The sequence below is a fragment of the Quercus robur genome, chromosome 10 (assembly GCF_932294415.1).
Source record: "Quercus robur chromosome 10, dhQueRobu3.1, whole genome shotgun sequence".
Taxonomy (NCBI): domain Eukaryota; kingdom Viridiplantae; phylum Streptophyta; class Magnoliopsida; order Fagales; family Fagaceae; genus Quercus; species Quercus robur.
Window position 1 is genome coordinate 46,690,626 of NC_065543.1, and position 22,941 is coordinate 46,713,566.

A 22,941-nucleotide genomic window follows, 5' to 3' on the forward strand; every position below is an offset into this window, starting at 1 on the left:
ACATTAGAAGCTTCCTTTTTTATTCAATAAAAAAAATTTAAAAAAAAAAAAAAAAAAACTAATCCCATTTACAATACTGTTTCCATACAATGTCCTGCTCTCACTGTTCAAATTTATTTTCACATGCCCCACAAATGTGTTTCTTTTGGTTATAAATTGTTGGGCCTTTACAGTTTACATGTCTCAGACTTCAATTAAGGTCTACTCTGCAATGGGCTTGCTCAAGCTTCCACTGGTGGTTTTACTTTGCTCGGTTTTTTCTCTTTTGGGTTTCATACTCTGTGATGACTCAGAGCTCACTGTGAAGTTCTTGACGACTCCCCATGCATTCTCAAAACTCAACTCAACCATATTCGTCTTTGAAGTTCTTGTGGGTGGGAGTGGCACTTGCACCAATTGTAATATCACTTGCAAGGTACGTTAAGCTCTAGTAACACTTTGAGCTAGTTTTACTTAGCTTTTCGTTTTGGGTGCTCTGATCTTTCTCTCTCTCTCTCTCACACGAGTTTATATATATGTTTCATGGTTCTTAAGTTCATGTAAGGGAGTTGGTTGATTTCAGAGAGTAATTAGCACTTCTTTCCACTCTGTAAGGATGTAATGAGCTTAAACTTTTGCTCAGAGTTTAGACTAATCAAGAAAACTATTTGGAATTCAGTTTATTCATACGTACATATTTTTGTATTTTTCTGTAGTTGATAAGATTATTATAATGAACGATTACTCATGTACTATTGCTATTTAGTCATATTCTTCCTGGTGCCAAACTAAATTATTGGAATTTTTTTTTTTTTGGTTGTTGTGTGTGTGTTTTGCTTTCCAACTCAATGGTAAGTGCAAGGATAGAGTTAGGACTTGAAGTTAGGGTGGCAACTTTGATGTTGGTTGTGTGCTGCAGCTCTAGCGCTCTATCAACTAAAGGTTTTTTATTTATTTTTTGTGTTTTTTATGTGTGCATTTAGGTAAAGACAAAATTATTTTGTTTAAAATTTTTTAAAGAGCCAAGTTGTTTGTTTTGAGTAAAATATGTTTATTGGACTTAATTGTTTTTTGCTTTAGTATTGGTAATTTTTGTTATTGGATAGTTTTTTTGAGCTTGTTTATTTTGTTTTAGATTTTAGATCTGGCTTTTAAAAAGAAGAAAATGCTAAAATTACAAACTTTTTTATAAATTGTTAATGTGGTAATTGGTTATTAGTAAGTAAAAATATGATGTCAATAATGGCTCCAGATGTAAAACAATAAGAATTTACTACCTCAACAGTTTGTAAAAATGTTATAGAAAAGTTTGTGGCTATAGTAATATTCTTATAAGAATCAATGATATTGTTAAAGGGGGCAAAGTGTAATTTTATAGAACAAAATTGTTAAAATTGGTACTGATAAATATATTAATATTTTTTTAAAAAAAAGAATTAGGGGTCCCACCCCCGCGGGTCCGAGTCTCTCTCCGTCCCTGGGTATGTGGGAAGTGAAAAAGCTGCATCATGGTTTGATTTATTGGGAAAACTTTGGATTTTCTCTTGATGTCCATTTGGCTCGTTCCACAAAATAATAGGTTAATAAACTTGTTGTTGCAGCTGGATGATGGCATTGCTTCGAATTGTGAAGGTAGGACGGTTTCGTATGCAGGTTTGCAGGATGGAAATCATACATTTGAGGTTTGCACCAACGGGTCCCGAGGAGTTGGCTGCGGTAGCTATAGCTGGACTGTTGGTTAAGAACCTTCCTTTTATTCTTTTTCTTATTGTTATTATATTTTCTTCAATTACCACTCAACTTAAAATAAGACCTTCTTGCTTGAAAGTCTTCAACAATTATGTCTAGGAAATGTTTCCCCTCTCATGAGCTTATATCGTGATCTTTAGTACCCAATTTCTAATGTATACATTTTTCTGAAAATGGGCTCTACAAAATCCATCTACTCAATTTTCAACTTTGAATGAAATGCATAAAAAGTACCTTACTATTCATATTCTTGAAGACTCACACACACCCTACATTGAGGTTAGTTTGACACTTTATCAAGCCTACCAAGGACAAAGCCAGAACTTAAAGTTAGAGGGGGTAGTTTTGCTACTGGTTGTGTGTTGTTACTCCAACCTCTAGTTTTGTTGCTTAACTGCTAAAGTTAAAAAAAAAAAAAATTTTATTATTTATTATTATTTTTTATGTGGGGCAAGACTTAGGTACTGTTACTTGTATTTCCTTCTTAAAATTCTGTTATATGGATTTTTTTTTACATGATTGAAGTGTATTTTTTAGTTAAGTAGCCTCATGGCTGAATTTTAAGAGATGAACCTAAGGAACAGTACCTAAGGTACTATACCTAAGTTTTGTCCTTTTATGCGTGCATTTGCTATTGGGTAAGGACAAAATTATTTTGTTTAAAATTTTTTAAAGGGTAGAGTTGTTTGTTTTGGGTAAAATTGGTTGATTAAGCTTAATTGTTTTTAAGCTGTTATTAGTATTTTTTGTTATTGGGCTAATTTTTTTGGGCTGGTATATTTTGTTTTAGATTTTAGGTTTATAATTTTTTTTATGCCCTTTAAAATGTGAAAAATACTAGAGTTACAAATGAGCCTAGATGTAAGCCAATAAGAATTTACTATCTCAATCATTTGTAAAAATGTTATAGAAAAGTTTGTGTTTATAGTATTACTCTTAAAAGAATCAATGATATTATTAAGCGAGAGCAAATTGTAATTTTATAGAATAAAATTGCTAAAATTTATACCTATATATATATATATATATACTAATATTTAAAAAAAAAAAAAAAAAAATAGGGGGGCATTGCCCCCCATGGTCAAAGTCTCCCTCTGTCCCTGAAGCCTGCTGAAACCAAACCGAGTCTGTGATGTAACAATCCAATTTAGCTTTTCTGGCAATCATGCTGACTTATATTTTGTCTGTACACTTATCTGAATCATATTATACCTTAACTTTGCAGATACAGTCCCGCCTACGGCATATATCACAACCTCAACACCTTTCACAAATGCTCTGAATGTTTCTATAAATATATCTTTTAGTGAACCTTGTACTGGACCTACTGGTGGAGGAGGTTTTGTGTGCTCGTCTGTGAATGACTGCAATGTGAGTAGGTGGCTAACAAACACGTTAAATTGATTTTATGTTCTCTATTCGATTCTTGCATTATTATGGTGTTTTAGAATTGTGGTTTTTGGGTTGATTTGTTCTCAACCTTTCTATTTATTGAAGAATAGCTTTGGTTGATTTGAGAAAGATAAAATGGAGTTCCCTCTAGTGTAATGAAGTCCATACACAGAAGGCAATAATGGTGGATTATCTACCTAGTCAAGGATTTATTGTTAGATATTTTATAATAACACTGCTTGAAACACTTAACAATATATGATATAATCATCTTTTTAAAATTTTATAATCACTGACAAATGTCTTGAAATTTCTCATATGGAATTGTCCACCATGTTAATTGTGTAGATGTGTAAATTGAAGTCCATAATCTAGGTTCTCTGACTAGTTATGCAGTCTAGACTGAATAATAAACCGAATTCTAACATTTTCATCACTTTTGGAAAACTCTTTACAGCTTTTGGTCTATGGTGCTGGCCAAGTTATACCATCCTCGCTCAACATTCTACAGCCAAACCTTCAATATTCTGTCCTTGTGGGTTTATCATCCACTGATCAGTATGGGCGAGTGATTTTGGCAATGGATAATAATTTTTGTACTGACAGTGCCGGGAACAAATTTACAAGAAACCCGAATTCTACTCTCCATGTGCATTTTGGTGAGTCTAGTTTTTATTTCCATAGAATTATTTTTTTCCTAGTAGGCAATATGTATCATTATTTTCAGGAGGATTTTAAGTGACATGTCCTTTCATAGCTATTCTTGTTTTTATCTAATTGATGCCTTGAGCTTTACTTATTGGCAATCTGTATCATATTAAAATGTATAATCTGGACTGTTTATGTAACCGACCTTGTCCAATTTAATTGAGTGATTGTTGTTGCTGTTGTCAATGTGCTCTTTACATGCTCTGTTCATTAATTCTACAGATAGACGAAGAATGTTTGTGAACTTAACTACTCATGTTCCAGAAAGGCTACTTCAACTTAATGGTGAAACTAGACTGGTGCGAGCAACTAATAACTGTATTAAACTAAGGGTGTGTTTAACCTTTCCAGAGCCAGTTCTCAACTCATCTGCAGAAATTTTAAATTCTCTCAAAGTGCAAATTTTATATGCTCTCCAATTGAGTCAGGGCACACTTCTTCCTCTGGCCGTCAGTAAACAACATCCAGGGCATCGCAGATTTGAATATAAGGTCAGATGGTTCTCACAATCTCATACTATTTTTTCAGCCATGAGAATAGAAGTTGGTTCATAGGTTAGGAGGCTGTTTAGTTGTCCTATGAATTTGGAATGGCTCATTTTTATTTTGTATATGCACATCATCATCTTGAATGGGGTCACTTAGAAACATTAGAGCCATTAATTGTATTGGGAGAGAATCATTTTCGAAAATTTTACCTGGTTGCACATCTTGAACTTCCCCCTAATATAAAATGCAAAAGGGTATTGATTATTGCACAATCATTGTTGTACATCATCCGTACACACTACTAGCTTCACGTTTAAATGTGGGCATTCTTAAAAAATATGGATATCGCATGTGAAATTGTGGACGTATTGTGTATGGACTCCTATGGAGTGTACATTATGTGTTTGTTTGAGAACATTTATCGCTTTTACATCTATAACCTATTTTTCTCATACCTTTCTTGCTTACTCTTTTTCACTCTCTCCTTTCAGGCTGCTACATGTGTATCTGGCATGGCTATAGTCACAGTAAACATTAATTCAACTATAATATGCATTTCAGGGACTCCAGTTTCCCAAGTTGAACCAATTACTTTCCTATATGGTATGATTGACAATAGTTTACAATCATTACAAGAGAAAATAAACCATCTGTTTGTGGAATCAAAATTATGTTTAAATATTCTGTTACTGAACTCTTTGAATATTTCTGTGTTTATATGCAATTAGGTATATCAAAAAAAGGAAAGAGTATATGCAATTAGGAAAGCTTTATATTTAAATGTCTATTTGTAGGATGTTTCCTTCTGATAGATATAAATGTGACCTTCAGATTCTCTGAGATCTGCTGTAATGTTGAGTACACCACGTTCAGAATCTCTTAGGCCCGCTGTAATGTTGAGTACACCATCCCATATTAGGACAAGAGAACGCAACATCCCTATGTTGATAAAATTCGTGAAGCCTGTATTTGGCGCCAACTCTTCTATATTATCAATCACAGGAGGGAATATACAGAGGCAAGTAATTTCTGGTTACCTTTGAGTTTGTATCTATGTATATTAATGCGCCCACACACAAATTAGAAACCAAGATGATGACCTTTTTACACACCATTTGGGTTCTTGATGGAAATAATATTTCAATTGGTAATATTTACTTTTAACATATTTTCATTTTTGTTCCTTTCCAATGAATCATTACCATTTTCAGCTTTAAAGAAATAAGTTCAAGAATATATGCTGTAGAGATAAAAGCAGAAAATGATAGTGTATACTGTGTATCCGTCTTTGTTCCTGAAAACGTGATTGGGGATGTTGCTGGAAACAAAAATCTACGTTCCAATGATCTACAACTATGTCCCTGTAAGGATTCTTACTCTTGTCTCTTGTTGTCAGCTCAATTGTAGTCCAACATCTATGCCCTAGATGACACTTTTTAGCCCTTTGATTTCCTTATTTATTTACTGATGTATGGTTAAAAAAAATACAGATCATGTGCCCAAAATATCTTCTGTGCTTGCTGTGCTTGCAACTGCTTCATTTGTGGCAACAGCTGTTGCTGCCGGGCTGCTTACGGTTTCAATTGCAAGCCTTTCCTCCATTGGGGCATTTCCAACACCATTTTCATCTTTTTCTAATCCTGCAAGGAATCTTTTTGTATGATATCTAACTCATTTGAACAGTTATCTCATTAATTGATTACTTAGTTATACCATGATAATCTTCTACTCGGGGGCTTTTACACTATTATAAACACAACAGTAAATAAATTGACATTAATGATGAGGTTGGATTTATAAAAGGGGTAGAGAATAATCTTACAACTGTTTGGGGTTGAAAAAAATTTCTTTAAATGACATTCTTGACAAACAATCATGACCCCAAAAAAAATATCTGATAGCATGTTGATGTGCACCTTTAACTTTCTTGGGACACCTTGAATAAGAACACTAAGCACATCGTTGGTGATCTCTTCATTCTAAAATATGTTTATGGTCTTACTCTTTTCAAAGCATTTTATTTATGGTAAAACAAGATCTTTCTGATGTACAAATCATCTTTCCTTATTTTTTTTCTTTGTGTCTGATCCAGTATTTTCCAAGGTTTGAACCAAAATTTAATCAAATTACACCAGTAGGTTATTGCACTATGATTACATATAGCCTCTTGACAGTCAAGTAAAATAACTAGATATACTGTGGAACAAATTAACCCTTTTCCTCCTCCTGCAGAAATAATACACCCCCAGAATAATATTCCTTGATTTTTATACATAAAATTTAATATATAATTGAACTCTCAAAATATTTGCTTGGTTTTGAGTCTTTTGACCATGTTGTCTGACTTTTTGAACCAAAAGCCCAACCTGTAGAGCCTATTGGTACTTCTGCCAAAGATGGAAACTAGGATTGACCTCTTCAGAGTGGGATTTTGTGAGCTGGGGTGTTGTTCAAGAACTGCATCACTCTTGTTGAACTTTATCAAACCTTATTTATGGTTTATGGCGGGTAGATTAGTGTAACATACTGCCATTTAAAATATCTGATAAAAATAACTTATCAAACCTTATGAACTGCATCATTCTTGTAGAACTAATGATCATTTTTCCTTTTCTATTTCATACAGAGAAGTGCATGCCATATTCAGGTTTTTGCATTATCTAGATGGTTGGCAGTGAAACTGCCAGTGAATTATTATGAATTTGCAAGGGGTTTGCGATGGAGCATTCCCTACTTCAGTCTTCCATGGGAGTCTGGGCACATCCAGCCAGTCGTGGTGGGCTCAAGTCCTCTGACCAACTCAGATTCCTACAGGTCTAAAATTCATGATTCAGGAATTTTCCTGGGTGTGCAGCCAAAACAAGGGAATTTGAGTAGGGCTGCTTCCATATACAAAGCACGATTGCGGCCAAATCCCAAAGAATATATATCATTATTTCAGGTCTGAAACCTCTACTTTTTTCCGTGACTTGCTTTTGACTTCTTTAATCATGAATAAATTTTGTGACAGAATTCATTGTACACCTGCAGAACAATAGTAAACCAGATGCTGAATATAATTTGGATGGGTAAGTTATGAGGCCTCTTATTTCTATCTATTACATGTAGTTGCATTGCATATAGATTTTAGAGATAAAAAAATGGAGAGAATATTCAATTCAGATTTTATTTTTCTCAAAAAATATTAAATCTTTAGTGGAAAAACTATGAAAGCAATAATGAAATATTTTGTCTTCGGTATGCTAGTTATTGATCAAACCAAAAGGACAAACTTGATACTTAATTCCCTATTATTCATTTATGTTTAATTTGTGAATTCATCATTTGGATTTTGAAGTGCCACAAACAGACTCATTTATTTTTCAGTGTAATATCTTACTAGATTTTGTCTCGTGTAGGTGGGAGGATTTTAGTAGAACCATGTTCTGGTTAGCCATAATTGGTGGCAGTTTAATACTGCTGCATGCTCTACTCCTTGCCATCCTAAAATTTAGGAAGCAAAAGCAGAGGGGTTATGGACTACTCACATTCCCAAGATTTGAAATATTCCTTGTAAATCTTGCACTACCTAGTATTTGTGAGGCCTCTTCTGCTCTAATTAGAGGTAACTTGACAATTTGTTTACTTCCCTACAAATGTATCCTTATCTATGCATTTATCATGCAATATTTAAGTTTCGAAAGATAACTACGTTGCTTTCTTTTTTTCTTCTCTCTTTTTTTGCTAATTGCAAACTCCATATTAGTATCTTTCAACTCTCTACTTATATTGAATTCTTTAATCAGAGAATTGTCTAATTCTCATTTTGATATACCATAGAATGAGCTAGTCTTTTACTATGTTCCTGTCTTGTTCATATAAGTCTTATTCATAAAAACTTCAAGTACACAACTATGTGGCTTCATCTTTTCTCCCTTTTGTGAATTAAGGAGGAACACGATCAGGGATTGTAGTTGGCAGTCCGTTTCTGGGTGCTGTGTCTTTTCTACTGCTAGCCTTGCTCTGGTTCCTCTCTACACGCATTACATTTGCAAAGCAACTTCAATACAAGGAAGATCATCAAGCAGGTCGGAGATTTTACAATCTTGGAAATAGAGGCCAATGGACAAGGAAACAAAACTCTAATTGCCTAATCATTTTAGGGCCTCTATACGAAGATATAAGAGGCCCCATCCTCTCACAGATTTCTGGAGAAAGTGTTGATAAAGATGGTGATGGGATCATTGCCTCTAATGAGGAAACTGAAGAGCTTTGTCCAAAAGTAGAAGAGGTTTCTGGGGACAATGTTGTGATAACATCAGGGACGAGGCTTGACTTAGCTCCACCAAGTTCAGCACGAAGTACTTCCCGTTCAACTCAACCGAGTCCTATTCCCTCAGCAAGACCACACACTGCAACAACTTCGACTGGCTCCTTGACGTCTAGCTCAAGTGTTCATCCACACGTTGATGATGGGATCATTGCCTCTGATGACGGGATCATTGCCTCTGATGACAAAACTGAAGAGGTTTATCGAAAAGCTGAAGATCTAGAGGTTTTTGGGGGCAGTGTTCATTCACATTCAGAGGCACCTTTTAACCAAAAGCTGTTTGGGAAACTCAGATTATACTACACATTGCTTGAGTCCTTAAGACGCATTGTACTAGGGACTATGACTGGTGTCTATAAGGACCATTGGCCTTCTGAGATTCCCACTATAATATTGCTATGCATCACTTCTTTTCAGCTCTTATTCCTCGTTCTCAATAAGCCATTTATTAATAATGCAGTTCAGTTTGTTGAGATCATTTCAGTTTCTAGTGAAGTATGTGTATTTGCTATTTGTTTAGTTCTCCTGGAGAGTCCGTCTATAGCCCAAGATGAGACTATGGTTGGAGTGTTCATGCTTATACTTTTCCTATTGGGATTTTTACCACAGATGATGAATCAATGGTATGCTCTCCAAAGACAGATAAAGCAGATGGACTCTAAAAAGAAGCGTTTCCTAACTGGTTTGAAGATAGTTTCAATAGGATTAGCTCTGCTTTTCATCTCACAGGATTTTTTGGATAACGAGTTCCCAGGAATTTTTGGGGATGGTGACCAAGGGCAGGAAGAGGATAATGTCAATATTGATGACCAAGGGAAGGAAGAGACTAATGACACTGGTGACCAAGCGAAGGAAGAGACTAATGACAAAGATGGCGAAGGGGAGGAAGAGACTAATAGAAGGAACTCTGGGAGTAGCAACAGAAGCAATCCTAGGAGAAGGAATAGGAACAGGAACTCTGGGAGTAGGAACTCGGGAACAACTGTGCCAGAAAAATCATGGTTAAACCAATTGGTAGATCCTGTTATGAACTGTATGGGATTGCCTAAGATAATTTAAAGATGGCAGCCAGCAATGTGACCCATTAGAGTTGTAATTTGATTTATTAGATTATCTTAGTTGCTTAGTTGTTATTTGATAAGCATATAAGGATTCTATGAAAGCCTATTGAACAATAATATTAGATTATCAGAATATTTGTGAGAAAAATCAAAGCTTATATATGCTTGTTAGAAGGTCATGGTAACCCCTCTATGCATAACCATAAAATATCTTTGACATTAGCTTTCCATATTTCTCTCTTTTGTCACCATAACCCCATGTGGGAAAAAATGGGTGCAGCTCGCGGCCGAGTGGGTCGTAACAACTAACAAAGGAGATAAAAATATGACCTCTCTGCCTTTGGTTCAAGGACGTTGATCGCTCTATTTGGCCTTCTCTAAGCTTGAGCTCTCAAATGGCATTGGTTTGAGCTTGTTCTCAATTTTTTAAAACTGCATTCCACTTCCTAAATGGAAAGAGAATTTGTATATTTAATGTGGAATCTTAAATATAGTTAGATTTATTACATGCCCAGTGCCATTTCTCTTACATTATGATTATTCCCCTTTTCTTTTCTCCTTAAGCTTTGTTCATATATCCAATTGTTTTATATCCAGAGCTCATCCTTTACAATTTGTTTGAAAGTTTGGAAATAGATGAGAGTTAAGGGTATGAGAACAAAAGGAAGGAGAGCATAGTGAAATGGTAATCCCTTCCCCTTCTTTAAATGTTGTTAAATTTAAGTAGGATAAGAAGAATAGATAATCCCTTCATTAAATTTAGTTATTTTAGAAAATAAAATGGTAATATGGGAAAATGATAAGACATCATATAAATTGAAAATTATAATTTTTTATTCAATTTAAAGAAATATATAAATTGACATCGTAAGGACAAATTTGACAAATTATTTATTTTTACCTCCGAGTCTCATTTATCTCCAAACTTTCAAAGATATCATAAAGGATGAGCTATGGACACAATTGGATATATGTGCAAAGCTTAAGGAGAAAAAAAAAAATGGAATAATTCTAATGTAAGACATATGGCACTAGGCATTTAAAAAATGGAAATGTGATGCCCCTTATTTGATTGGATATTGACTAAGTTTGTGTTGTGTGGGTGCGTTTGATGAGTCCCACATTAGACATATACTGGGTTGATTTGAGATTTTATTAATAACTATAAGAAATCTTAATTGTGACTAGTCTTTTTGAGATATAACACAAATGTGACTATCGTAGACTCATATTTGGTATCTCTACTGAAAAAGCATTTCATAGGAAGCAAAATGCAATTTGCAAAAAACTGAGGGGGTGTTTGGTAGAGTAGTTTGAAATGTGATTTTTGCAGTTTTTTAAAATATGTGTGGCTGAAAAAGTGTATAAAAATGTGTATAATGTTGTTTAAAATATGAAAATGTTTGGCACTTTTTTCGAGTTCCATGACATGTATTTTCAATTCAATACATTTTGCACTTTTCGTTTCCTAGAGTAAAAAAAAGAAAATCCCTAAAACCAATAATTCCCTTTGTTGGCACTGTATCTAGTGTGCGTTTGGATACCGCTTATTTTGCTGAAAACTGAAATCAATAAAAAAAAATAATTTTTTTACTGTTTATTACTGTTTGCTAACATGTCAGCACACCAACCATACTCAGCAAGGGACATGGGGCTTGATCCCTTATTGCAATTTAAGTTAGTTGAAAGCTTCACCAACCATATTTCATTCCTTTTTACCACATACTAACATTTAAGCGTCCAATTTATTTTAAGAAAGCAGACGTTCCTTTGTATCCACTTTGAACGGTAGAAGCAAATTTAAAAGAAGCAATTAAAAAATATGTCAGATCATCAAAGTGGCATTGATGATTGTCTTCCCTTTAAAAAATAAAATTAATAACTCTGCCAAAGGAGAAATTATTATGTTCGTACCCATGTGAGAGTGTGGACTCCCGGACAGACCTCCTCTCACTGTCTAAACTGTGTCATCTACCTCAATACTCTCCCAAGATGCACACACATTTTAAAAATTGAAATTGTATTTTTAAATCACGGTTTCAATTTAAAAAATGGTTGTGTAACGGTGTGTGTAACATGGTGTTTAATAAACACTACCTTTTATCTTTTGAGTGATATTTATTATACACATTCTAATCCACACAGTTTTGCATACAAATCTCAAATAACTGAACTTATAACTAAATGAAGTTATGGTTTTAAACTTTAAAATCGTGATTTCAAGTTACAAGTCCTGTCGTTTTGAGTTATGTGTGAAAATTTGCATGAATATGTGTCTGCATGGTAGTAGAGTACTGAAGTTCAAGTACTGATGTTCAAAATGATGTAAAAACCGTAGTTTAGAGAGTGTTGTGAAAACATCTATTTAAAATACTCATAATGCAAAAAATGTGTTTGGTACCATTTTTCTAATAACATATTTTCAAATGTGAAAAAATATATAATTATTTGTTTGGTATGTGTGTATATATATATATATATATATATATTTAAGGTAAAGTGTGTAACTTTTTCTAACAACACAATACTTTTCATTTGAGAGAGATACTCCCACTGTCCCACCCATTCCCACAACCACACGGACAAAACCAATCCTCTCTCTTCTTCCTCTTCTTCTTATCTCCTTCTTCCCACGGTCCCACACCCATTCTCACATCCATAGACACAACCAAGAGAAAAGAGGAGAAAATATTTGGTTGCGCCTTTAGTGTATACAAAAAAATTTAACTATCTATTGTTGAGATAAATATAAAATTTGACCAAAAGAAAGGGGTATCAAAGAATTAGGTCAAGTCAATTTCAACATCCTAAAAAGGAAAGATATATATAGATCATAGTATTTACGAAACATGTAACAAATTATGAAAATTTGTGATTTCAATAAAAGGGAAAATAGGAAGAAAGGGTTAGATAGATTGGTGGATTTTACTACTCCATTATTATCTAATTAAGTTTTGTTTTCAAATAAGTAGATATATAGTGTGGGAGGGTGAGGGGAAAGTGGATGTGGGGTTTAATCCACAGTCTTATAATAATGCCATTTTTACCAAATTTAATTGGCTACAAAGGGTAGCATTGTTGTTCGTATCATTCCTATTTTTTTCTTATTTAAAACATTTCGATAGTTGGAAGAGAGTGAATTTTAATATTAGCTATTTCTATTGAAAATATCAATAAATGTCAATTGAGCTACAAGAGTCTTGACATTTTTAATTTAAAAACAAAAATGTTATACAGCATCTACAAAAATTGTATATTAAGGAATCAAAGGAAGTAGATTAGTATTATTATTACTGCAATACTAACTTTTTCTCATTGTGTGCATTGAACATGTCATTTCAAGACCATTTTCACCTACCACTATATTTGATATTCATATCATACTATGTAAACAGTATATTTCCAATTTAAGCATGCAAAGTCTTGTCCCATGACTTATCCATATATATTTTTGGTATATTAAGGTCAAGGTTAAATCATGATTACCTGAAATAGCTATAGTAACGGGTGAATATAGGTAAGCAAAAAAAAAAAAAAAAAACACCTTAAAAACCTACCGTATTGGCTTACCCATTTCCCTCCTAAGATAGAGTTTTAGTCACAGTGAATTTGATGCTGGTAAAAAGAAAAAATAGTTAGTTAAAGGAGAAAAAAAAAAAGCATTTATCCTAAAATAGAGAAACAAATTTTAGCGAAGTTACTACCAAAAGTCTTAGCAAGTCAATACCAATAGTCTTAGCAAGTCAATACGGTATAAGATTCCTCTCTTTTTGGTAAACCAGTACAAAAGATTGTTGGCTTTACAATTGTTGTTCTTTTGCTCTTTGAAAATAACCTTACAATGTGTGTCTTTTCCCTTTTGAATTATTAGTGGCAAACACCAAGTGGAGATGTGGGGAATACGGGAGGACGAAACAAAACAAATGAGTACCAAAAGTCACTTTTAATTGTTTTTCTGTCATTTTTTCTGGGAAAATTGGATAGTGGAGGCAAAATTATTGATTTAATTGACCTTGCAGTCTTGCAGGTCATCTGCTCATTGCCAAATTATTTAAAAATTATCAGTGAAGATCACTTGGTCCCCCTCTTGATAAACATATTGATAAGATGGCAGAAACATGAAAAATGTGGAACCAATTAGATTGCCTAGGATGAAAATGTGGAACCAATTTGTAGATTACAAATCTGCTACATGGTTTTGAAAATTTGAGAAATTAATAACTGAAGATGTAAATAACAACAAACAAAACAAACAATGGGTTGATATGTGAAATAGAGTTGGAAGATTTTTTTTTTTTTTTTTTTTCCCTTTTCCATTTGACCCCTCAAGTAATATGCGTAAACATTTTATCTTTAGGAATAATTTATTTAGTTTTTTTTTTTAATATTGAAAGTACTATAAAAAAAAGAGCTAAAAACTAAATAAAATAAGTTGATTTTTTATTTTTATTTTTATTTTTTTGCTAAAAGTACTTAGTAAAAATAATTGTGAGAAAAAACATAAAGTGAGACCCCAAAAAAATAGTTTTTTTTGACTAAAAGCAGTAACTAGCCCTAGCTTTTTGAAAAAAAAAAGTATTTAGTTGTATGTAAGATAAAGTACAAATAAGCTTCTAATAATAAAAAATTTAAGGAAAAACCACCTGATTATCGAAACCCAAACAATAACTCAAATGGTTTAGTTGACTCATAAAGCGAGTCAATTTGGTTGAGTAAGAAAAATTCTTGAATTCACGTAGAGTAATGTTTTAATTAAGGGTCCTGTTAACGGGTGCTACACAGCACCCGTTAAGTCTGCATAATTTTACTAAATTAGCCTGGAAAACCAAGAAAAACAACAACGCATTAATGATGCGTGTCAGGCAGCATAAAAAACAACAAATATTGCATGCTTTTACTTAAATACCCCTTCAACCATTTTTACCATCTCCCCCATCCTTTGGTTTCTTCATTCATCCTTATCTTTTGATTTTTTTTTCCCCTTTTTCTACATGGTTGTGTCAGGCGCAACACAAAGGTAACGTCAAGTCAGCCAATTATTATTATTATTATGCTTTGGCCTCCAAAAAAATAACTTTTTAAAAAAGAAATAACACTCCTAAATTCAAATATTCATGAGATGGAACATTTAAAGAAAAAATTTATCTAAAAAAATATAAGAATACATAGATAAAATTAGTGGCATAGTAAAAAAAAATTCAAAATAAACTTATATATTTAATCTCTTATAAACATACATGACTTTGGTTGGATTGGGTTGACTAGTTATACTTATATATGTTCAATCTCTTGCCATAACTTTTTTATTTTCGTTTTCTTCTTCTTTTTTTCGCCTCACCTTTTGTCTTTTTCATCTTTTATTTTTCTGTTTCTTCTATTCAGTGTTCGTTCACTTTATTGTTTTGGTTTTTTTTTTTTTTTTTTTTTTTTTGGGTGCTCATCCCACAACTAAAAACCTATAAATAATAATTTAAATTTAATATTAGGTTTTCAGTATGAGCACACAACAACAACAACAAAAAAAAAAAAAAAAAAAAAAACCCAAAACAATGAAGTGAATGAACACTGAATAGAAGAAACAAAAAAAAAAAATAATAAAAGATGAAAAAAACAAAAGGTGGGGCGAAAAAAGAAGAAAAAGAGGAAAATAAAAAAGTTATGAACAACATCAACCAAAAAATAAGAAAATATTATTAAGTTGGTTGAAATAGAATCAAATGCTAACGGTTACCTAAGATGTCCATGTTCAACATTACAAAAAGAGGGGCAAAAATGTAATTGACTGGGTTGAGAGAGGATTTAAACCCCAAATGTCATGGACATGCTAGGAAATGTTGTCAAATTCAGAATCCTAAATAGGATTATGGGAGGTTGGTGGAATATATTGTGGCTAGTAAGATCATACATTAAAATTATATATAAAAAAAAAAAAAAAAACACTAGTAATGACTTTGCTTGTTAAATAATCATATAAATTATGAATTCATTTAAAAAAATGCATAAAAAAGATTTAATTCCTGATATTAAATTTAAATTATTACTTATAGGTTTTTAGTTGTGAGATGAGCACACCAAAAAAAAAAAAAAAACCCAAAACAATGAAGTGAACGAACACTGAATAAAAGAAACAGAAAAATAAAAGATGAAAAAGACAAAAGGTGGGGTGAAAAAAAGAAGAAGAAAAGGAAAAAAAAAAACGAATATAAAAAAGTTATGAACAATGTGAACCAAAAAATAAGAAAATATTATTAAGTTGGTTGAAACAGAGTCAGATGCCAACGGTTACCTAAGATGTCCATGTTCAACGTTACAAAAAGAGGGGCAAAAATGTAATTGACTGGGTTGAGAGATGATTTAAACCCCAAATGTCATGAACATGCTAGGAAATTTTGTCAAAATCGGAATCCTAAATAAGATTATGGGAGGTTAGTGGAATTGTGGCTAGTAAGATCATACATTTTTTAGAAAAAAAAAAAGAAGAAGCTTATTTTGCTTATTAAAAAACACACACACACACACCCTAGTAATGACTTTGCTTATTAAATAATCATATAAATTATGAATTCATTTATTAAAAAAAAAATTGCATAAAAAAGATTTAATTCCTATTCCATCAATTGATGCATCTATCCTAACGAAACAAATCAATAAATTTAAATGCTTATTTTATAGTGACACACAATAGCTAAGCTCAAAAGAATACAATTATCTCATTTCTAACAACATAAACATATAATAAATAAATAGTTAGGAAGATAATCATTTTTTTTTATCCCACATAACTAAGACTATATGGAATAAATTTGTAATTTAAAGTGAAATTTGTTTTTGATATTTTTAGTTTATGTAGAGGTATTTTCAACACTTCAACATTGTTTAAGGCCCATTGGATTATTTCTATCCATTAGGTTGATTGGGTTTTTGTTTTTTTAAAACAACCTAAAACAAGTTTGGGTTTTTAGTAGGATCTTTCATAAGTGTAGGATCAGTTAGATTTTACTTATCCTACTTACAATCCTGAAAATGCACGATCTTAGTTGTCTTACTAAAGTAGCCCTACTTTAGGGAGAAAAATTACAAGACCTCAAATTTTAGGGGTGTATTTTACAGTTTAGCCTTTCTCATATATAGTAAAACCATTGACTACCTATTTTTACCCCTTCACAAATCAATGAATTTTACTATGAATGGATTTATTAATTATAATAAACTATAAAACTTTTATCATATTCACGAGCTTATTCACAGATATATTATCATGTTTGAGCTTAGCTCGATTAATAGTCAAGCTTAAATTTTGCTTAATTTTGGTTTATCTGTTAAACAAATGAACAAAAATAAGAGAAAATGCAATATTCTTTTTCCTAGTTACAATTTAAAGACAAAGTAAAAGAAATATATAGGATGGATGTAATCTAAGTCTTAAGTTGTGTCAAGTTTGAATTGATAATTTTTTCAATTCGTCTTACTCAAAGTAACCCACCATATTTTTCAGTTTATTTTGTTACCCTTATTTTAATTTTAAGTTTGATTTATTTTTGAGAATTGGTTTTGATGAATCTAGAAATTTGGAATATATTTAGGCATATTATGTGAATTTTAATAATATATATTAAAAAGAGAGTACTTGCAAGAGATTGAACATATATAAATATAACCAGTTGACCCAATCTAGTCAGAGCCATATATGTTTATAAGAGATTAAATATATAAGTTTATTTTGATTTTTTTTTTTTTTTACTATGCCACTAATTTTATCTATGTATTCTTTTTTTTTTCTTTGATAAATTTTTTCTTTAAATGTTTCATCTCATGAATATTTGAATTTAGAGTCTTATTTCTTTTTTAAAAAAGTTATTTTTTTGAGGCTAAAGCATAATAAGAATAATAATAATAATAACAACAACAAATGGTTGACTTGACGTTACCTTTATGTTGCACCTGACACACCCATGTAGAAAAGAGGGAAAAAATCAGAAGCTAAGGATGAATGAAGAAACCAAAGGATAGGAGAGATATCAAAAAGATGGTTGAAAAGGTATTTAAGTAAAAGCATGTAATATTTGTTGTTTTTTTTAATGTTTCCTGACATGCACCATTAATGTGTTGTTATTTTTTTTTATTTCCCTAACTAATTTATGAATATTTGTACAATCTTCAGAATGCAAATTTTTTTATTCTTTTATCGCTGTTGGTTTAAATGATATCAGTACTTTTATCTAACTTCTGGCTGTCTTTCTATTGCTTTGGACTGATCTAGTGATGTCTATAATTTGAATGATGTCAGCATGATGATGTCAGCATGATGATGTCAGCTTGCTGACATTGCAGTCCGACAAGCACGTGGAAATGTTCCTTCTATTAGCATGGGTCCAAACTCCAAACTCCAAACTCGGGGTTTATCATTAATTTTCTGGGCCGGAAACGTGCAGAATAAAACAGGGAAAAATTTTTATTTTTTATTTTTATAGATGAACTGAAAAGATAACAGGGAAAACTAAAAGAAAAGAAAGTTTCATATACCTAGGCTATATCCCATTTTAATTCTTACTTAATGGCATCCTTTAATACGTTTAGCTTGAGAATAATATAATACTACAAAGTAAAAGAGTCTAGGCTTTTAGTATATTTGTTAATTCATCAATTTACGAAAGTTTTTATATTAATTTTATGAAAAATATATAAAAAATAGTTAAAAAAAATAATTATATTTTTTTCCTATAAAAAGTTTCTATAAATATTTTCTAAATGAATACCTTTAGAACAATTGTTAACCTTTTTCAATAGAAAAATGTTTGGTTAATAGGTACTCTTAGACTTCGTTTGGGAGAAGAAAATGAAATAATTTGGAAATGAATGAAAATAATAATTTTATAATATTCTCCCATTCCCTTATTTTGGAATTTTAATGAAGGAAATAGAAATAAGAAAATTTAAATGGAAAGGAATGAAATAAGTAGAATGGAACACTCATTGGAAGGAATTGGGAGGAATGTAATTAGATTTAATGAATTTTTTTTTACTAAACTCCCTAAATATCCCTATATATTCAACACTTCATTTTAAAACAGGGGTCTAATAATAATATTGTTATAAAATGATTTTATTCATTTTTCTCTATATTACTCCCAAATGAGATTACTTATTCATTTTCATTAATTTACATCATAACAAAGTTATTTAATTACATTCCATTAGTTTCTCTTACTTAATTAAATACATTCCATTTCATTCTCTTTCTTTATGATTATTCAATTTCATTCTATTTCATTTCTTTATGAACTCCTAAACAAAGCCCTAAGGTATTTGTTAATGGACAATTTTAGGAAAGTTATGATAACACTTTCATAAGAAATATAAAAAATCGTAAGAAAAAAAAAACAATTGTTTTTTTTTTCTCATAAAAAGTTTTTAAGAGTATTTCCTAAATTAATGTTTTTAAGGTATCGGTTAACTTTTCCCAAAGTGAAAATACAAGCTTGGAATAATTAATGAAACTATGGACCATTAATATGTCATTCACTATCATAATTCTTTGCATTAAAAACAAAATAAAGATGACATTCTATTTATTGGGGTAATTAGAGGAAACCCACATGTGATTTGGCCTGAATTTACATTGCCTACTCGTTGTTTGAAAAATGTCACTTTACCTACTTGAGGTTTACTCAGTTAAAGCTCCATAACCCACTTCTGTTAAAAATAGGGATAAATATGTATTTTGCTCACCTTTTATGTCTCTCTCCTCCTAAAACATAGAAAAACTAAAAAAAAAGTAAGGGAAAAGAAGATTTAAAAGTTAGGTTTTGTAAAATTTAGGGACAAACATAATATTATTCTGGTACAAATTAAAAATATTTGAGTATTGAGTAATATTGTTGAGTTAGAGTACTTTCGTTATTAACCACTCTTGTTTAGTTGATTCGCCTCTTACTTTTAATACATCTCTCTCTCCCACACAGGAACGTTAGACATTAGTTCCTTCTTTTACTTTTCAATTTTCACATCTCTTTCTTTCTCTCTATCTCTTTTAATATATCACCTTGTAATTTCTTGATTTCATTTTTGTTCTTGAACCTCAGAGAAACTAGCTTGACATCATCATGGAAGGCGACAATGGAATTGGAGGTTGCTATTTTGAAGGGGCTAGGAATATAGATATCATATAAGAGCCTTAGATCGAGTAATTAATTTTAGTGAAATTGTGGGCATATAAAAGAATGACTTAAGTGTAAAAACATCCCCTGGGTTTGGGTCATTTGCAAAAACACCCCTTATGGTTTCAATTATTTCTCATAATTTCATGAGGTTTCTATATCCACCAAATTGACCCTCATAACTAACTTTTGTTAGCTCATATGGACAAAAAAAAAAAAAAAAAATTATGCAACCATTATGTGACCACATTAAGAAGATCCACAAACTAATTGTGCCGCTAGTGATGTGATAGTCACATGTTATTTCATCCATAAAAGCTAATAAAAGTTTGTCCCAAGGGTCAATTTAGTAAATATAGAAGACTTAGGGAGTTATTAGGAAGAATTGAATTCTCGGGGGTGTTTTTGGAACAGATGCAAACCCCAGGGGTGTTATTGTATTTTGGCCTACAAGAATTTGTGAGTTCATTAAAAGAAAAAGCAAAAAAAAAAAAAAAAAAGGCACATAGAAGAAAAATATTTTTAAAATCCAATGTTGCTTTTTTTGCCATTATCTAAGTGCTAATATGGCCACTAAAACTTGGACACATTTAGTCTTTTCATATTACACATGCCAACAGTGCAAACACATTTTGTAGTTAGTTGCCGGTAGGGAGTTTAGGGACTAACTTGACAACAAGTTAAAAATAATAGGGACGAAATTGATTGCCTAAAAAAATTATTTGCCATATAGACATTTTCTATAGGTGAATTGACGATGAGGATTAACTTGATAGTAAGTTAAATATAACAATTATCAAATTAATTGTCGGAAAAAAGTGAGCACCAAATTGAAATTAACCTCAAAATATAGGGACTAAAATAGTAATTTTGCCTCAGTTAAAATATTACTCCCTCCGTCCCAATTTATTTGTCCTGTTTGAAAAGTCAAACTTTTTAAGGGGAAACATCATTTATTATCTTGTCTACCTAATAAAAATGTATTAATTTACAAAATTATCCTTAAATCTATTTATTAGCTTTATTTTTTAAAAAAGAGTTATTCTTAATGAGGCAACTAAAAAGGTGTCCCAATTAGATTGATTTTTAAAATATTTGTTAGTTTTCTTTTCAAATAGTTTTGAAAATAAATTAGAGGTATAATAGGAATATTAGTAAATTAATTACTGTTATTTTTAGAAACATGAATATTTTGAGACATCTCAAAATAAAATAGAAGACAAATAAACTGGGGCAGAGGGAGTAACAAAAAATAGCTAATCCAAATTCCAAATACACTATTCATATTTGCATATGCCTTATGCTTTTGGAAATTGTTGAAAAAAGTTTTGTTTACTTTGTCTCAACTTTTTTGCCAATATTTAAAAAAAAAAAAAAAACTTTTTTACCAATAATCTAGCTTATAGCTTCTTAAAAGTAAATTATTTTTTCTAACATTTTTAACATACAAAATACCAATAATGATATATTTTGATAAATACTATATAAACAAAATAGCGAAAATAAACCATTCTCAGACCAACACATACCAGGCTGTCATGCTACTTCTCTTGGCAATATAAAATTAACCAAGCAGGCACACCTTTTTTTGGAGCTCAATAAAAATTTTGCAATCCTTCTTGCTCACCATTCAACAGGACATACCCAGTGGGAATTATATATAAGCTAGATCAAATTTTACAATTCCAAAAAATTTGATTGAACTTCTAGTGATTTCTTTTATATTTAAATATTCTAAGCATGTTATGTATGGAGAGTTAATCCACTAATCAGTCTAATCTCATCTTCAAGTTTCAACACTGTTTGTTGGAATGGAATATTGAAAGTTGGTTTTAAACTGTGTTGGTGGGAATATGAATTAAGCTGGATACCGCTTTGGCCTATGAATCCTTATTACACACGTGTAATAAGTTTTAGTCTATACTAATTGTCCACAGCCAAAAACACCAATAATGTTTCTTTATAGTCTTTTACAGTCTGTCTTAATTCGCTCTTCATTTTAATAATACTGAGTGGACTCACAAATCCTTGTCTTTTTTATCTCTCTTTCTCCGAAAGCCTTTAACACTACTGTTTAGCATTCACATAAGCTACACTCTCTAAAAAAAAAAAAAAAAAAAGCATTCACATAAGCTACGGTCTAAAGAATTTACTTTTTTTTTTTTCCTCTTTTATTTTATAATTCACTTTTTAAAATATTTCAGGTCAAATTATTTAAGGTATTTTACCCTATATTCTATTTAAAAAATTATTTTTCTTGATTTTTTAATTACACATAATAATCACCATCTACTCTCTTCCTTTATCCTCATAATATGTAAGAAAAAGAATAAAAAATTAAATACAAAATTAATAACATTAATGTAAATTTACAAGTTTACTTTAATAACTATGTATTTTTATACAACTTTAAATATGAGTGAATTTTGAGCTTAATTGGCTAAAATGTGATCATTTTTTTTATGAAAAATGTTATATCTATAATATTTTCACAACAAATTATAGTGGTTAGTTGTTATTTATTTTAATTTGAAGATATATTGAAATTACTTTTCTACTCTACTACTAACAACTCATAACAACTTGCTGCATAAAATTTGTTATGAAAATATTGTGGACAACATTTCTCCTTTTTATTATACTGATCCGGTGCTCTTATGGTGTGTTTGGATAGAACTTATTTTGCTGAAACTGAAAACTGAAAACACTGTAGCAAAATAAATTTTAAATATGTGAATAGTGCTGTGGGACCCATTTTTAATGAAAAAATTGATAAAAAATGAAATTTGTGGGTCCGTAAACAGTGCACATGTACACTGTTTACTGCAGAAAGTCACACTTGCAGTTACTGTTCAATGAACAGTAACAGCAATACTCCAAAAACGCGTGAAAACAAAAAAAAAAAAAAAAAAAAAAAAAAAAAAAAGAACAAAAACGCAGTGGAAAACGTGGACGTGAATTAAGTCTCATGTGTGCTATCCTTACGTCATCTTCTTATGTCACTTTCTTACTTCATCAACAACTAAACAGTCCAAACTTGCACTCATCTTCTTAAGTCATTCTCTTACCTCTACGATTCATTATATAGTCTATTTTCT

The 22,941-nt window shown here is 31.3% G+C and overlaps 1 protein-coding gene across 1 annotated transcript; it reads left to right on the forward strand.

Moving 5' to 3' along the window:
- Positions 1 to 200: 200 nt before the first annotated feature.
- Positions 201 to 9,819, forward strand: LOC126703144 (uncharacterized). The gene is made up of 13 exons (XM_050402063.1): positions 201 to 415; positions 1,581 to 1,716; positions 2,954 to 3,099; positions 3,578 to 3,779; positions 4,051 to 4,319; positions 4,808 to 4,919; positions 5,148 to 5,334; positions 5,528 to 5,679; positions 5,807 to 5,973; positions 6,943 to 7,257; positions 7,347 to 7,384; positions 7,715 to 7,920; positions 8,246 to 9,819. Exons 1-13 carry the CDS (start codon positions 212 to 214, stop codon positions 9,682 to 9,684), a joined length of 3,573 nt encoding a protein of 1,190 aa, XP_050258020.1. The 5' UTR covers positions 201 to 211; the 3' UTR covers positions 9,685 to 9,819.
- The last annotated feature ends 13,122 nt before the right edge of the window (positions 9,820 to 22,941 follow it).